The sequence below is a fragment of the Trichosurus vulpecula genome, chromosome 4, assembly GCF_011100635.1.
Source record: "Trichosurus vulpecula isolate mTriVul1 chromosome 4, mTriVul1.pri, whole genome shotgun sequence".
In the NCBI taxonomy this organism is placed as follows: domain Eukaryota; kingdom Metazoa; phylum Chordata; class Mammalia; order Diprotodontia; family Phalangeridae; genus Trichosurus; species Trichosurus vulpecula.
Window position 1 is genome coordinate 162,795,334 of NC_050576.1, and position 18,727 is coordinate 162,814,060.

The 18,727-nt window shown below is 43.7% G+C and overlaps 1 protein-coding gene across 2 annotated transcripts in view; it reads left to right on the top strand.

Annotated features, from left to right (window-relative positions):
- KCNN3 (potassium calcium-activated channel subfamily N member 3) overlaps window positions 1-18,727 on the top strand; it is a 291,621-nt gene that overhangs the window by 74,063 nt on the left and 198,831 nt on the right. For both annotated transcript variants that reach the window (XM_036756376.1, XM_036756377.1), the window contains exon 2: window positions 16,260-16,355. In XM_036756376.1, coding sequence (XP_036612271.1) covers window positions 16,260-16,355 — 96 coding nt within the window. The remainder of the gene's footprint in view (window positions 1-16,259; window positions 16,356-18,727) is intronic.

Below are 18,727 nucleotides of genomic sequence, written 5' to 3' on the forward strand. Positions count from 1 at the left end.
CCATCATCTGATGATTCTATCATCCAACTCCCCCTCCGCCTTCTGCTTCCATCTTCTGAACCCCCTCAGTCATCTCCCATCTCTTTTCATGAGATTTGAAGGCTCTCTGTTATTTACCTTGGGAAAGTCCCTGTCCCTCTGGACCCCAGGTTCTCCATTGATAAAATGAAAGGCACAGTTGAGTTGCTCTCCAACATCCTTTCTGGTTCTCAAACTTAGGATATTTCAAGCACTCATTACTCCTTTTGCTGTAATGTTTATCCTTTATATTTCCTCCTGTCAACTTGCTGAGACCAGGATGGCATAGGGTTGAGATGCCTCCACCCAATTGAACTTTGTGTCCCCTGATTCTATGAACCTTTCTCTCTCCACCTTGGGGATGCCTCTTCCCCTGTATCCCCCTTTGATTGGAGAGTAATTGCCCAGAACCTCCATTTAAGGAAGTGCCCAGGCTAGCTATGCTCACTTTTATCTCAGTTCCTCTCTTGAATCTCCAGATGTTTACCCCTTGGTCCCTCCTCTTGTCCCCTCTGCTTCTCAGGTCCCTTTTGTGTGTTGTCTTCCTGTTAGAAGGTAAGCTCCTTGAGGGTAGCTGGGGCAGCTAGGGGGCAAAGTGGATAGAGTGCTGGGCCCAAAGTCAGTAAGACTCATCTTTGTGAGTTCAAATCTGGCTTCAGACACTTGCTAGCTGTGTGACCCTGGGCAAGTCAATTAACCCTGTTTTCATCCATTTATTCATCTATAAAATGAGTTGGAGAAGGAAATGGCAAAACACTCCAGTATCTTTGCTAAGAAAACCCCAAATGGGGTCGCAAAGAGTCAGATATGACTGAAAATGACTCAATAGCAACAATAACACATCAATATATGGCTCTCAGGCATCCATTTCTGTTTGAGTTTGACACCATTGGAGTAGATGACCTCTGTTGTGCCTTCCGGCTCTAAAAGGTATGAGTCTATGAAGGCCAACAATTCTGCAGCAGGTATGAATAGCTATGAGCCTCCCTTCTTTTTTTCTTTTCCTTCCTTCCTTTCTTTTTCTTTCTTTCTTTCCTTCCTTCCTTCTTTCTTTCTCTCTCCTTCTCTCTCTCTCTCTTTCTTTCCTTCTCATTCATTTTTCCCTGCCATCAATAACAGCATATGAAGCAGAGGAAGACTTAGGAGATATCAACTGTTGGAAAGGTTGTGCTGAGAACCTACTTTCTATTCACAGTGTACACCCCTGACTAGCAGGGTCAGCTCTCTCACGAGGCATTGTCTTTCTGAGTAAAGGAGCTCCATCATCTGAGCAACACCTCAGAGAAATTTGCCGAGTAGCGAGTTTGGAGAGGGGACAGGCTGGAGGCAGAAACATTGCTCAGGATGTTCCTGTAATAGCCTAGGCAAGAAGAGGTGAGGGCTGGAGTGAGGGGTGGGGGTCAGAGCTGACAATTAAGATGTGGGAAGGATAGGAGAGACACTAGGGATAGGATGGATAAGACTTGGCAACCAGTTAGATGTGAGTGGGCGGTAATAGTAGCGGGAGTCAGAGAGGTCTCCAGTGATCGTGTGGGCTCTACGGGAGGCTGGTCAGCCTAGGGAAGTCTCTACTAGAGTATTTGTTCTGGGTTTGGTGGTTGGATGGAGGGAGACAATGTGTGGGCCTCTGATGGATTCCAAACTACAGTAAAAGATCCAATACAGAATTATTAATCACTTACTGGATGCAGGGCATTGTAGTAGTCGTTGGCAGAGTTACACAGGTTAGAGGTCTCTGCCCTCATGGAGCTTCTGATCTAGTGGGGGATAAGACACATAGAGAGATATAACATATAACAATGATAATAATAATGACAGTTGGTATTTACATAGAACTTTCTTGAGTTTACAGAGTTCTTGACATCTATCCTCTCATTTGCTTCTCACAACAACCCTGTTGGGAAGGTTTGTATCTCAGGTGCCATCCTTCCCATGTGGATGGCTCAGAGACTCTCAGGGACTTGTCTCTGGTCACATAGGTCATAAGAGACAGAAGTGGGATTTGAACCCAGGTTTCTCTTAACTCTAAGACTGGGCTCTCTCTCTCTCTCTCTCTCTCTCTCTCTCTCTCTCTCTCTCTCTCTCTCTCTCTCTCTCCCCCGTACCCATGTGAGAGTGAAGGCAGCAGTGGGGGTGGGGAAGGTTATCACCATGTTGGGGGTAGGGAATGTGCTGGAAGGATATCCTCTTCATAGCCAGTGCCGTGACCTTGGAAATAGTTGGCAGCTACCAGCGGAATCATCTTCAGACAAGCGTCCTCTGCCAAATCTACCTGTCTTGCATTCTGTGCCCCAAGGACAGGTGTCCTTGGCCAAGGGCTCTGGGTTCCATTTTTTGTGCTGTGTTCTGTCTGGACTCTCCCTAGAATGAAACTTATCTTGGTTATACGGTGAATAGCGACCAGCTCCCATAGTCCCCATGTCCTAAGGGAAAGAAGTTCCCCACTTCTTTATTATTAATGATACGTCACAATTATATAGCCCTTAGTGGTTTACAGAGCACTTTCTCTACAACAGCCCTGTGCAAACATTTTATACCCATTTTATGAATAAAGGGAACTAAGATTTGGAGTGGTGAACTGATGATATAGTGCTGGTAAGTAAGTAGAGGAAGGACTTGTCATAACAGAGGGGGTGCTAGGTTTTTTTGCTCAGGAAGATTTGGGTTCAAATCCTGCCTTGTATATTTACTGTGACCCTGGACAAGTGAATTAACATCTCTGAGCCTCAGTTTTCTCATCCATAAAATGGGGATAGAGATGGCATCTCTTTGCCTTTGATCCTCATTGCTGTGAGGATCAAATAAATGATTGTATGTAAAGTGCTATAAAATACCAGCCATCATTACTACTACTACTACTGTTACTACCACCACCACCACCACCACCACCACCACCACTACCACTATTTCCTCCTCCTCCTCCTCCTTCTCCTCCTCCTTCTTCTTCTTGTTCACTTCTTCTCCTCCCCCTTCTCCTTTCTCCTTTTCCTCTTCCTCCTTCTTCTACACCTGCATCTTTCTTCTTCTTCTCCTCCTCCTTCCTCTTCCTCCTCCTGTATTATTGAGGTCTCCTGACTTTACTACTAGTGCTATTTCCATTGCACCACACTACCTCTTTCTGGGCTGGAGGAAGTGAATACTTGGCAGTATTTGCTACTGGGAATTTCTGTCCACCAATTTAAACAACTAGGTGGTTCAGTGCATAGACTTGGAGTTGGGAAGACCTGAGTTTTAATCCTGTCTCAGACACATCATAGCTGTGTGACCCCGGGCAAGTCACTTAATTGATATCTGCCTCAGTTTCCTTATCTGTAAAATGGGGAGAATAATAGCACCTCCCTCCTAGGATTCTTGTGAGGACAAAACGAGATGTGTAAAGTGCTTTGGAAACCGTGAAGTGCTGCATATGCTAGCTATTATCATTATTCCATTCGAATCATTATTCTTAAACTTGTTTCACTTTAGTGTCATTGGTAAGTGTGTTTGAGCAGTGGTCTACATAAGCCTCTCCAGTTAGGGAGCTTCCATAATCATGACTTGCCTCTTACTGGATCAGTCGGGCATCTTATAGTACTTTCTCACCTTCCTCAGTTTCCTTAGAATCTTAATTTTATATTTCTGCATATTGTCAATGCCGAAAAGAATGTCACAGAAAGATTCTGTGGAGTTTCATTGGTCAGTGATGAGGCATTTGACTGATTTCCAGGAGTACTCAGCCTCTTCTCCTCCCCTTCCACACCACCCCGCCCCCCCATGCCAATTAAATCAAGTGGGGAAGTCTGGAAGGATTAGTCCTAGCTAAGAAAAGAAAAATGCTACATGGAAAAATACATTGGCTCTGCTATAATGCTGTTGTAATATGCTACAATGGAAAAAAAACCCATTGGCTCTGGAGTCTTTGACTCCAGGTTCAAATCCTACCAGTAACAATTATTACCAATATGACCTTGGGCACTTAACCGCCTCAGGACTCATTTTCCTCACCAACAAAATCAGGAGATTGGACTTTATGGATTCTGAAGCTCCTCCTATCTCTGATGCTGTCATCCTATGAGAGACAGAGAGAGAGATTGAGAGACAGAGAGAGAGAGAGAGAGAGAGAGAGAGAGAAATGGGAAAGAAAGGAGTAGAGAATAGAAAAGAAAGAGAAAATAGGAAAAGGACAGAAGAGGAGAAATGGTGTCAGATCTCATTTATTTGCAATAGTGTTGGGTCTAAGGAAAGGAACCATGCATTACAGATAAGTAACAAGGAAAAAGACAGTGCTACTTGGCAGTGAATAAGGGGCTGGTTTAATTTGCATAGCATTAATTAGCAAGAGTGTCTAATTAGGACATCCATTCCAGAGCCACAATATTCTGCTAATGCTGAATATCAATCAATTTTGGAGTCTTTCCATGAAATTGAGGGGCAAATATTAAATTATTAAAAGAAAGTAGTTGAGAATCAATTCCCCAAGTTGCATTCACTAGAACTTAGGGAAGTCTTGCAGGTGAATTAGATGCCAAAGTGAGTTAACATTGACTTTTGACTTTTTTTGCTGATCCCTTTGGATGGTTCTAGTCTCAGGAAATCACAATGGACCTGCCCTAATACCTCCAAGTACAACACTCAGTCAACAAGCATTTATCAAATGATTACCGTGTTCCCGGCAGGGCCGCCAAGCACTGGAGACATAAAGGCAAAAATGAAGCAACATTACACACTCACACAAACTCACAGAAGTACTAGAGTCACACCCTGGAAAACAGGCATGCACATTTACTCACCTATATGCACACAAACAGACACGATGTCACACTTATTATCGTGCACATTTAATCAAATGTGGCCACTCAATATGTGGTTTCACACACACTCAGAGGAATAGCTATAATGGTAGTTGGCATTTATCGAACTCCTTAACGTTTGTGAAGTGTTTACAGACATTGTCTCACTTGAGACTCACGGTAACCCTGCAAGTGGGTGCCCTTCTTATCCCTATTTTATAGATGAGAAAACAGAGGTAAACAGAGATTGACCAAGATTACAAATATATATGCATACATGTACGTGTATATATGATACATGTATTGCACATGTGTTTATATGAGTGTATATACATATGATTACACACAGGTATACATACACACGTGTATTTATACAGACACATGTCTCGCCTCTTACTGGACCACTCAGGCATCCCATAGTACTCACTTTCCTCAGTTTCCTTAGAATATTAACCATCTATTTCTGCATATTTCTAGGGCTGAAATGAATGTCGCAGAGAGGTTCTGTGGAGTTTCACTGGTCAGTAATGAGTTAGTTGACTGACTTCCAGGAGTACTCAGCCTCTTCTGGCACCCCCCCCCTCCCCACCGTATACCAATTAAATCAAGTGGCAAAGTCTGGGAGGCTTGTCTGAGCTAAGAAGAGTGAGAGGCAGCATGCCAAGCATGCCACATTGGAAAGAACACTGGCTCTGGGGTCAGTTTGCAAAAAACCTTTGGCAAAGATATGTGTGTATATACATGTGTGTGTATGTACAGGTACACAATGTGCACGTACACATGTACACATACATATATGGACACACGCATGCACATGCATACATGCACACCGCTAGGTGGCACAGTGGATAACATTCTGGGCCTGGAGTCAAGAAGCCTCAGACACTCATTAGCCGTGTGATCCTGGGTAAGTCACTTAACCCTGTTTGCCTCAGTTCCTCATCTGTAACATGAGATATATACACAGTTGCACTAAAACCCTCATTCTGATAGCCAAAGGCCTTGATACAGGGGACAGGAGTCAGGAAGGCCTCTGAAATTTCCTAGCCATGTTATCACAGGCAGGCCACTTATTGCTTCCAAGCTGAAGTTTCCTCCTCTGTTAAATGAAAGGGTTGTACGAGATGATCTCAAAGGGCCCTTCCAGCTCTAGATTTCTGACCCCAGCTTGCCTCCTTGTGGCACAGAGGTGACCTTGAGGGCAATGCCAGCCTAGTATATGCAGTTGTGGTTCTGACCAAGAAGAAAAGCTTTGACTGTGGGGCCTGTGCTGGACTTAGTGTCTAAGGTCTGGGCTAGCTAAGCTGGTCATCAACAGTGAGGCAGCAAAAGAGAATGAATGTTCAAGCCCAGCAACCCTCAAGGGGTCCGGATCTATTGGGGTGGAAAGTGTATGCACACCAATGGAACTACAGAGCCTTGGAGCGCTGATGCACACACATGCGCACACACATACACACACATAGGCACACATGCGCACACACATACGCACGTGCGCACACACATACGCACGTGCACACACACACACACAGTACTTTTGATGTATCCTAACACAGGGTGCACATAGGATCTTTATTCTGTCTATTGTTTGATGTCTGCATCCTTTGCCAGAAAAACAAAAATATTCCATTTCATCCAGGCCACTAAAGCCTTCTGAGTCTCAGGGATGATAATAAGAAGGTCAGTCATTCAATCAAGCAAGCACTAACTCAGCCCATGTCACAGGCCAGGCAATGTGTATGACCCTGGGGATGCAAAAACACAAATTAAGGAGTCCCTGCCCTGTGGGAGCTCACATTCTAGACAGCTAGGTGGTATAATGCATAGAAGGCTGGACTTGGAGTGGGGAAAAGCTGAGTTCAAATCCTACCTCAGATATTATATGTGATGACCTTGGGTAAGTCACTAAACCTCTCTCAGCCTCTGTTTTCTCATCTGTAAAATTGAGATAAAAAAGCACCTACTTCAGAAGCTTGTGAGAATCAAATAAGATAACATGTGCAAGTACTTTGCAAACCTTAAAGATATGTATGTGTATATATTTACATGCTATGCACACATATATAATTTTAACAGGGGAGACAGCATAGACACACACACATATACACACAAATGTTCATAGATATAGACAAAACACGTAAAGCAGAATCTAAGTCATCTTGGAGGAGAAGGCACTAGCAGTTGCATGGACTTGGGAAAGCCTGGCTAGCGGGAACATTAGACCATAAAACATTATGAAGCAGCTAGGTGGTACAGTGGGTAGAATGCTGGACCTGGAATCGGGAAGACCTGAGTTCAAATCCAGTCTTAGACACTTACTAGCTGTGTGACCCTAGGCAAGTCACTTAACTACAGCCTGCTTCAGTTTTCTCATCTGCCAAATGGGATAATAATGGCACCTGCCTCTTAGGTTTATGAGGATAAAATAAGATAATATTTGTAAAGTAGTTTGCCAGTTGTAAGGCACCATATCAGAGCTAGTTAATAATAGGAACAGCAACCATAATATAAAGCTTGGATGGAGTTTATAGAAGGTATAGGTACCTCCTGTGCTTAATCAATGCTGTGATTTCTCATTTAATATCTCTCAAGGGCGATAGATGATTTTTTCTTTTTTGCTTTCAAATGATAAAACACATTCAAAACTTCAGAGCCTCCAGGAAGATCTACTGTAATCATTATAATTCTGGTCTTTCCTCTGTAAACTCTGATGCTGGGTAGCATAGCAATTTATATAGCCGGATCAGGAACCCAAGTCGGATATTCCATCACCTTCTGCCAAAGCTGCGGGGGCCGAGCTAACGGTGAAAGGGAATGGAAGCTAGCATGTTGTTGGAGGGGCAAATGAGGTGTGCGCAGGACCATGCGAGTGAATGAGGGGAGCCTGGCTGTGGGGACAGATGGCCTGATGTGGGCTGGTGTCAGTGGCTGGGTGCCAGCCTTGGTTCCCATCCGCTTGCACAGCAGCTGTCAAATCTGGACAGTGCCTTGTTAGATCCACTTTGGGGGGCTGCCACTCCAGATTCTTAATGACATCTCCTGTGGCCTCCAAACAGCTGAATGTTAGTTAACAAACGCTCAGAAGGTGCTCACTGTTTGTTGGCCTCTGCTCTAGTTGCAAAGGAAATAGGGTTGGAACTCTTGGGTGTGATGGAAAAGAGTGAGAAGATAAGAGTTCCAGTCCCGCCCCGAGACTTATTCTTTTGTGACCTTGGCTAAGTTACCTAACTTCTCTGGGACTTGATGTCCTATCTACAAAACAAGGGTAACAATACTTCTGCCATCTTTCTCAGAGATTTCAGACACAGCAGTAACACTCCCAAGAATGGCCAACTGAGAAATATTTAGCAAAACTAACCAAAATACGAGAGAACTTGAATGAAGTTCATATGTGGTTTTCTAAGCCAATGTGCACCCCGCAGGGATCCTTAATGACAGATTTGTGGTCCCCATTTCTATTTAAGTTTGATACAACCGATCCACCTCGCAGGGTAGTTATGAGAAGAAACTCTGAAAAATCCTAAAGCACAATAGAAATATGTCCTATGAATCACATTCTGCATTTGCTACATATGAGCCATATGAATATAGAGGAGTCACTTTTCTGTGCTCCAGATTCTTCCTCTAACAAATGAGGGGGTTGGGCTAAATGACCTCTGTGTTCCCTTTCTCTTCCGGAATTCAGTAATCCAATTATTCACCCTTAACATAGCTTTCTATGATGTAGGCCTAGCGATTCTATGGATCCAAAGATAGGCGCTGAAACATGGTGTGCTTAATAACTGTCACTTGAGTCATACTTCTCTGTAATGGAGTAATTTACCAATGTGATCTCAATTTGGTCCCTCCGACAATATTGGACTTAGGTGTCCGAGGGTAAGGAGGGCAGAGCGGCGGAGTCTTCTGATCAATTTCATGGGCTTGATGAGTTTCCAGGATGGTTCACCTTTGGGATACCTGATGGGCATCTCCCCATGGACAATTTAGGTGTGCCTTTTTGGTTGAGAGCCTTGTTAAGAGAACACAGATTGTTCCTGATTGGTTTTTAGTGACCAAGACTTGGTGCTTACTCAGACCAACTCCAATTTCAAGGGCTGACCCCCCAAAAGTCATATTCTTTCTTTGGTTTGCTCTTCCCACCCAGAATTTACTCCAAGAAAATCTTTGATAATGATTATGTTGATGAGCCCCCTCCTATTTTCATTTTACAGATGAAGAAAATGAGGATCAGAGAACTTAGGATCATAGATTTAGCATGAAATAACTCTTTGAGATCATCTAGCCTACACCCAATACCCCAATTTTACAGATGAGGAAACTAAGACCCAGAGAGAGGAAGTGAATTGTCCAAGGACATCCAGCTACAAAGTAATAGAACCAGGATTTGGATGCAAGTTTCTTGACTTTAGGTGGTGGTGTGCCCCAAAGTCAGGAAGACTCATCTTCCTTAGTTCAAATCTGGCCTTAGACACTTGCTAGCTGTGTTACCCTGGGCGAGTCACTTAACTCTTTGCCTCAGTTTCCTTATTTGTAAAAATGAGCTGGAGAAGGAAATGGCAAACCATTCCAGTGTCTTAGGGTGGCTAGGTGGTATATTTGATAGAGCGCTGGGCCTGGAATCAGGAAGACTCATCTTCCTAAGTTCAAATCTGGCCTTAGACGCTTAGCTGTGTGACCCTGGGCAAGTCACTTCACCCTACTGGCTTCAGTTTCCTCATCTGTAAAATGAACCAGAAAAGGAGATAGCAAACCATTCCAGTACCTTTGCTAAGAAAACCTCATGTGAGGTCACAAAGAATCAGGCATGACTGAACAAAAACAATTAATACCACCCCTCCTCCCCGACTTTAAATCTAGAGATCTTTTCACCTGCCTAACCACTCTGCACACCTGACAGCTGTGTCTATCGCTAGAAGCCTATCAGGTGCCTGACAGTCCTGTCTACTAAGGGCTCTGCATTAATAGGTGGTCCCTGATCCCCAGGCATTTACATGGAATACCACAAACAGTAATATAATCCTGGTCAAGGTGTCTCCATAGACTAGAGCGGTATCATGAAGAAAGACTCAAGATGCGCTCTCCCCTACTGCCTGACAAGGAGGATTGACACAGATTCTAAGTGTTTTCCTAACAAAGGGCTCCTCACTTCATTCACACTTGACTTCTTGTCTCCTCTGATAAGAACAAAGCAAGATGACCCAATGAAGTGTGGAATCCCCGGATCTAGAGAGAAAGGATGTTAGAGGCTACCTAGCGCAACCTTCCTCACTTTGCAGATGGGACGATTGAGTCCCAGAGAGGGGAAGGGATTTATTTAAGGCCACAAGCTGGTAAGTAATATGACCATGATTCAAATCCAGCAATCAGCCAGCCTTCCAATGAAAGAGGTTAGTGCTAAGCTCTGTTGTTTAAAAAAAAATAATTGAAATCAAATGAAAAAATAGTTCCTTTAATCACCTATTGCTTCATCACTGAAAAATGTCCTAGGACATGTTGTTGTTCAGTCATATCAGACTCTTTGTGACCCCATTTGGGGTTTTCTTGGCAGAGATACTGGGGTGGTTTGCCATTTCCTTCTCCAGCTCATTTTTACAGATGAGGAAACCGAGGCAAACAGAGTTAAGGGACTTGCCCAGGGGTTTTCTTGGCAGAGGTACTGGAGTAGTTTGCCATTTCCCTCTCCAGCTCTTTTTACAGATTAGGAAACTGAGTCAAACAGGGTTAAGTGACTTGCCCAGGGTCACACAGCCAGGAAGTGTCTGAGTCCAGATGTGAACTCAGGGAGATGAGTCTCCCTGATTTCAGGCCCAGAACCCTATCTACTGCACCACCTAAGCTGGCCCAAACAACAATGACATTGGTTGTCTTTGACTCCTTCCTTATCTTATGTCTGTCCCTTTCCATTCCCCATCGCCACTCTCCTAGCCCAGGTCCTTAGTGCCTCTCACCTGGATTCTTGTGATAGTCTCCTTAGAGCTCACACAGCGTCTTGTTCATACCTCTTTATCTGCTGCTATTCTCTTCTATCCTTCCAAAATTCAGAGGATTCAAGGGGAGAGGTGGGGAGTTGTTTGTCCTTCGTATTCCTTCTAACACTGCAGACCTCTCCATGCCTTAGGAGGCTATTCCTGGGGTTCTTGTAGCCAAGAAAAATTAAACACCCTGAGGCCGAGCTTTTGATGATGAACATCTCCAGGCGGGTTCTCAAAGCCTTTCTTACTGGAAAGGATCAGTCAGAGTTTGTACCCTGCTGGCCTAGGCATTGAGAACCAGGGAAATTTAAGTAGGAAGATAGGTGGACAGAGTAGTAGAGATAGTACCAGACCTGGACTCAGGAGCATTCCTTTTCCTGAGTTCAAATTCAGTCTCTGACACTTACTAACTGTGTGACCCTGGGCAAGTCACGTAACCCCATTTGCCCCAATTTCCTCATCTATAAAATGAGCTGGAGAAGGAAATGGCAAACCACTCCGGTACCTTTGCCAACAAAACCCCAAGTGGGGTCATGAAGACTGAAAAATGACTGAACAAAAAATTCTGGCCATGACCAGTAGCCATAAAAGGAGGAGGTAGTAGCTTTGACATAACGCCTGGGTCATTACTGTGTCACTACAAGGCACTGGAGGAGGTCTTTGGTGGAGAATTCTATTTTATATTATTTTTGTTTGTACACATCTTAGCTTTCTTAGTAAATTGTAAACTCCTTGAGACCAGGCACTATGTCTCAATCATCTTTCTATCTCCCTCGGTGTTTTTCTCATAGAAGATAATAAAGATTAAGTGGTAGTTGGTGGAATGAAGGATTCCATGAAAACTAGGCAGGTTCCAGTGCAGTCTCCCTGGTGGACTGGGGGAGAGACCAGATGACTTTGAGATTACTTCCAGCCCTATGATCTCATTTGTTATTTCCTAGATGTGAACTAGTTGAAAGCGGTGTTAAATGTTCTTGGGCTTACCCTGTTGGGAGAGAGGATGTTTAAGCAAGAGGCTGACTAGGCCTGTGTCAATCCTAGTCATCAAAAAACTATAGGGTGGCCAGCTCCAGTAAAGACCAAGAATCAGAGCCATGACTAGGGCAGGATGACTGGGACTTTGCTCTAGGGCACCTAATTTAGAGGGCGTGGACCATATGCAATGTCCTTCAGCTGTGGGAACAATCAAGTTTAGCGCCTGGTTAGCAAGGTTTAAATAGAAAGCTATTTGATGGTGGGCTGGAGTGATTATTTTCTTGCCCTTCCCTGCTTCCTACCCCTTCACCTTTATGCCCTAGCCTTGCCCTTAAGTGCCTGATGCCAGGGTCTTTGTCCACTACCTATAGGTCAGTGTGGTTTCTCGCTCCCCAACTGAGGCCATGCTTGAGCCCCAAACACTATTTCTGCCACATGCCCCAGTTGTAAACAATTCTTGTTTTGACTCTGCCAAGAAGCACAGAAAATCATTCCATTTTTAAATGTACAAGTAAATTTTCTATTCCAATCTTTTAGCCTTCAATAGCCTTTAGCCTATTAAACAGCCACTGTATGTATGCAGAGACTTTGCTGGACAGTGGAGGGCAGAGTAAAGGTTTAGATAAGGCCTGGGCCCAGCCCCCATGGAATTTAGTAAGCCAGTGTCATTTGACCTGATCCAACTGTATTTATTTTAAAATTTATCTTTTTTAAAAATGACTTGTGTGTGTGTGTCTTTATTGGCATACCATGGAGATTACTGGCAAAAATATGATCTCTAGGGCATAAAGAGTGCTCGATAATGCTCCCAGAGACTCCACTGACCCAGAATATCTGTCTTGTCTCTGACCAGGCCAAAGCCATTTAAGTGGAAAGATAATTCTGGCCATAGCCAGAAAACAACCCCATCTTCTTCACTCTGCCTTCTGAAAAGGTCGAAATAGTCTTGAGGTCTAAATCCAGGCAACTTCTGCCTCGCAAAGGGCTCAGGGTATGAAAAGGGATCAATATGAACCACATCTAAACCCCTCCACAGAGACAAAAGAAGTTGCCCTGGTGCATTCAGATTCCTATGAGAAGAAAATTATGAATATTGCCTAGCTTAAAATCTCCAGAATCATTCCCCAGTTCATTTCCCTTAGAAGACATGTTTATTTGCTAGGTCAGCAGTTTTCTGAGTGTGGTCCAGGGAACCCTAAGAGTCCCTGAGACCCTTTCAGGGGGACCACGAGGTCAAAACTATTTTCATAACAACACTAAGATGTTATAATTTCTAATATGGTAAATATAGAAAGATATAATCCACATAAACAAAAGCTCTTTGGAAGAGTCCTCAAAATGCTTTAAAGAATTTAAAATGATCCTGAGGTCAAAAAGTTTGAGAATTGCCATTCTAGACCATTAGGGGTACCACCTAAGAGTAGATTGAGCTCTTCTTCCTTTCACTGACCCTGCCCTGAAAGATCTACTATCCCTCCACTCCAGATGCCTTCTACAGAGGCTACGGGTCCTAGTGGGCTTTCCTGGAAGGAGTAAGGATTGTGTCTAGAGGCCAAGAAGCACTTCCAGAGAAGAGTATCCTTGAAGAGAGGACTATGGCTTTCTCTCATTTGTCTCCTCCCCTACTTTGGTAAAGATACTGGAGTGGTTTTCCATTTCCTTCCCCAGCTCATTTTATACATGAGGAAACAGGGGTAAGTGACTTGCCCAGGGTCACTTAGTAAGTGTCTTTGGCTGGATTTGCACTCAGGTCTTCCTGACTCCACTGTGCCACCTAGCCACCCCTTGCACATAGTAGGTGTTCAACAAATTCCAATTTTATTTCTTTTGCCTACAAAGGGTTTTTGTTCTTGTGTTCCTTCAGTATTAGGAGGGTTTCCCCACTTCCAGAGCTACAGATGTCTAAGAAACTCCATTTTGGTAGAAGCCAATAGTCAACCAAAATGTATTAGGCACTTTCTATGTGCCAGGCTCTATGCTAAGTGCTGGGGACATTAAAAAGGGGCAAAAACAGTCCTTGCCCTCAAGGAGTTTATGTTCTAATGGTAGGAGACAGCATGTACGTGCACAGGTGCACGCAGATATGTACAAAGTAGATCACAGAAGGACTTCAACCTGTCCACTCCCTCATCTTATATATGGGGAAACTGAGGAAGCCCTTGGCACAATTCTTGGCACAAGGTAAGGGCTTAATAAATGCTTACAGACTGCCAAAAAGAGAAGAGATGGAGGCCCAGGGAATCAAAGTGTCTTGCCCAAGATCACGTATAATAAACATCCTAGGTGGAATTGGAACCCAGGTCTTCTGACTCCAGAGCCAGTATTCTTTCCACTATGCCACAATGTTACTGTTGTTATTCAGTCATTTCAGTCATGTCCGACTTTTCATGTCCCCATTTGGGGCTTGCCTCTCCTCAATTCATCAATCAACGAGTAATGGAGGGGCTGTCATATGTCAGTGAGGCAAAAAGCCTTTATTATAAACATTGACTATATGCCAAGCATGGATACAAAGAAATACAAAAAGTAGTTACTGCCCTGAAGGAGATGGCATTCCAATAGATGAGACAATATATGAATAATCAGGCACAGACAAGATATATATGTATATACGTGCACACACATATCTGTATGTACATGGAGATGTATAGATATGTGTATGTGTGTAGAGAGAGACAGAGTCAGAGAGACAGACACAGAGACAGAGAGAGACACAGAGAGAGAGAGAGAGAGACAGAGAGACAGAGGCAGAGACAGAGAGTCAGAGAGAGAGAGAGACATTTATGGAAAGAGACAGACAAGGAGAGAAAGAGAGTCAGAGAGAGAGACAGACATGGAGAAAGTCTCATTGGGAAGACACGAGCTGTTGAGGGGAGGGCTGCTGTGGGCTGGATCGGGAAAGTCTTTCTGCAGAAGGTGGGATTTGAGCCAAGTCTCAAAGGAAACTAGGAAGTTAAGAGATGAAGGCCCGGTAGGCTGTCAGTGATGGGGGACGGGAATCAGGATGTCGTGTTCAAGGACCTACAAGGAGGCTGGCAGAACTGATTAAAGTGTTCAATGAATAGAGTAAAACATAAGCCAACCAGAGATAGGAAGGGACTAGAACATGAACTTTGAATGCCAACTTCATGTTTTTCATTTGATCCTAAGGGTAATAGGCAGTCACTGAAATTCCTTGAGCAGAGGAATATCTCAGGCGGATCTATGCTTTAGCAAAATCACCTTGGCTGCTGAGTGGAGGATGGGTTACGATGGTAAGGTAACTTTAGAGGGAGAGTATCTAGAAGTTGGGAGAAAGTGGAGGATACAGGGCCACCCCCCTGACCTAACGGGACACAGGAGTAGAATTCTTGGAAAAGATTTCATTTTACGTTCTCTTCTTGATGTACGAGTCTTAGACAGTAAGCACTATGAGAGAAAGAATTGGCTCTTCCTTGTCCTGGTCTAAGGGCTGCACATAGTATGTACTTTAATAGCCAGCATCTGTATATTCAATGTGTTAACATATGTAAAGTGCTTTGCAAACCCTAGTACACTATATAGACGCTACTTGTTCTTATTATTATGTAACAACTTAAAATTTGCAAAGCGATTTGCGTATATCTCATTTTATCCCCACAACAACCTTGCAAGGTAATCATCATTATTAGCAGCCTCATTTTTATATATGGGAAACCGAGACTGAGAGAGGTTAAGGGATTTGCCCAGAGTTGGATAGCTGGTAAATGTCTGAGACAGGACTTGAACTCAGGTCTCCCTTACTCCAAACCCAACACTGTTTTACCACCTAGCTGCCATGATGAATTTCAAGCTGCCATCTTGGCTCTGACCCCTCCCCGCCGCCACAAATTTAATGACTATTTGTGAAGGGGCGAGGTTTTATTTTGGTCTCCCAGTGGGATACTCCCCACCTCCTATTCAGAGGATGTGGAAGGTAGGACTGGAGCAAAGGAGTGGAGGCCAGAACGCTGCTAAGGAGGCACTGTCCAGCTTCTCCTTTCAGGTGGGCTCTGGTTTTTGGCTGTAGAATTCCACTCTTGTTGCCTGCCGTATCCTGCCTGTTCTGCTTGTCTCTTCTTACTCAATAGTCCTTTCTTTGAGCCATAAGCCAGAAGTGAACACAGTATGGTATAATGGCAATAGGGTTTGGGGGATGTGAGTTCAAATCCTGTCTCTGCTACTTGCTACCTGTGGGACCTTGGCCAAGTTATTTAGCCTCTCTATGACTCAGTTTCCTCATCTGTAAAAATGAAGGGATTTGGATTTGATGGTCTTGTAAGACCCCTTTCAGCTCTAATTCTAAGTTCTTATGAAAGTAGGTTTTAGGAAGTACTCACCCATTTCCAAAGGTTCCGTTGTCATCCCTACTCTTAGAGCCTCCTGAAATATCACACTCCTCTGGGCACCTGGTGAATAGTTAGTTGGTCTTTCCCGTCTTGTCCTAGAGTAACATAAGATTGTTTCTTCCACTCTGTCCCTGCTCCTCTTGTCTTCTAATTCTCTCTTTCATTTTTTTCCCTTTCAGGATTCCATGTTTTCTTTGGCCCTGAAATGCCTTATCAGTCTGTCCACCATCATCCTTCTGGGTTTGATCATCGCCTACCATACACGGGAAGTCCAGGTAGGCATCCTTTCCTCCCATCTGTTTCCATTCTAAACTATTGAAGCCATTGGTATGGTCCTTATTCTTTGTGGGGACAGTCTTCTTTCAGTAGGGAATCCTTCTGAGTCACATGCTTTTTGTAAGTTGGTTTCTCTGTGCCTTTTCTCATACCCACCATACCCACTATACCCTCCCAGGATTTGACCCAAAAAGATGTAAAGGAATTTACAATCTCCCTGTGGATCTGGGAACAGCTTTGCTGAAATCCCTAATTTGAGGATTCCATAACTCAATGTCTTGTCCTATACTTAATTTATAAATTGTGGCATACTAGAACCAAGATAACAATTTGAAAGGATCTATGTTTGGCCCTAATAGTTAATAGTTAACACTTTTATCCATTCCTTGGATAAAGACATATGGTGTGCTCATCAGATTTATAGATGATTTAAAGCCCTGGGTGACAAAGCCAGGATTCAAAAGTTCCTGAGAGTCTAGAACACTGGGTTGAATAAAATAATTTGTATTTGAAATTCAATGACTAATGCAAAATCTTAATATCTGGGTTCAAAAAAAAATCAGGTTCATAAATAAAAGTTATATGTGTAGGGAAGATAGCAGTTTGACTGAAAAAGATCTGTGGATTTCAGGGGACTACAAGCTGAGCATGATATGGCTGCCATCTTAGGCTGTATTACCAGAGGTACACCCAGCCCTAGGGTGGTCTTAATGCCTCTGTACTACGACCTGTTCAGACCACATCTGAAATACTGCGTTCAGGTCTAGGAAGGCCATGGATAAGATGGAGGGCCTTGGATTCATGTTGAATGAGCAGAAATTTAAGGAACTATGGTGGTTCAGACTCGTGAAGAGAATACTTGGGGAGAGGAGGAAAGGAGAGGGGAATTCTAGCTGTCTTCAGGTATTTGAAGGGCTGTCCTATGGAAGAAGGATTCATTTGGCCCCAAAGGGCAGAAGTAGGAACAAAGGGTGGATATTTAAAAAAGACTAATTTAGGCTTGCCTCTGAAAAAAAAGAGCCCACCAACAGCAGAGTGGGCTGCTTCCAGAGTTAAGTGGGCTCCCCTCTCCCTGGAGGTCTTCAGACAAAGGCCAGATAGCCACTTGTCTCTTGTGTTATAGAGGGAATTCTTGGCCAGGTATGGCTGCTGAAGGTCCTTCTGTCTCTGAGATGTTTCTGTGATTGTGTGATACAAAAGCAGCGATGGGGTTTGGGGTTTTTGTTTTGGAGGGAGCAGGCAAGAATGGGGATTCCTGGACCCTTTGGGTACTTACACTAAACTCTCATGGGGGAGGCCCAAGACAGATCTGTCTCATATTAAATCCCAACATAGGTTTATAGTAAATTGGGAAGTTTCCTGTGTTGGTAGTACTTAAATATTCTGGTGAGGGCTGGTATCTGACCAGAATGAAAGTCTTTGGAGGCTGGGAGGGGCCATTCTGACTTCTGCTGCTCTGGAGAGACTTGCCAACCAGGAGGTACATTGGTGGGAAACTAAAAACACTCTCCATTCTGGGCTGCCTGGACGGATGTGAAGGTCATTCCTCTTCTGCTTTGAGATTAGGAGGAAAGTGAATGGAGTAAGCTGTCCAGGTCTGCTGAGGAATTGGAATGATGCCACCCAGATACCCTGTATCCTTTGGCTAACAGAAAGTAATGACCAAACTCATCTTGAAATCCCCTAAGTATGTGCGTATGCATACATACATGCACACACCCACACACACACACCCATGAAGAGGGAGAGCATTCTAGGCACAGGGAACAGCTAGTACAGACATGGAGTGAATGAATGAAGGAAAGAAAAGTCATTTTGAATGAAAAGTGCTAGGGAGAGGAGATGGAATGTTGGGTGTGAGGAACAACAGGAAAGCCAGTTTGGCTGGAATAAAGAGTATAGATAGGAGTAATTTGAAATAAGCCTGGAAAGGTAGGTTGGGATTAGGTTGTGAAGGACTTTAAATGTCAAATAGAAAAGTGTGTGTATATATGTGTACATGTATGTATATATGTATGCACATATTTACATATATGTATATATATATATACTGAAGCTGGTGTTACACATACACACTCATAAAATATGGAAATATTAATATATGCTTATACAAAGTAAAAAAATGCACGTGTGTGTATGTATACACACACATATAATCCCAGAGATAATGGGAACCATTGGATTTTATTTACTAGGAGGTAATATCACCCAACCTTGTGCCCTTTGGGGGATAAAGCAGGGGTGGGATTCAGCCGGTTTGGTAGAACCTTAGGTTTAGCTCTGCAAACTGGTTGTTGGGTGGCGGGGTGGCACCTCAGCTTGGTTCTGTGGAGAACCGGTTGTTAATTCATTTGAATCCCACCACTGGAAT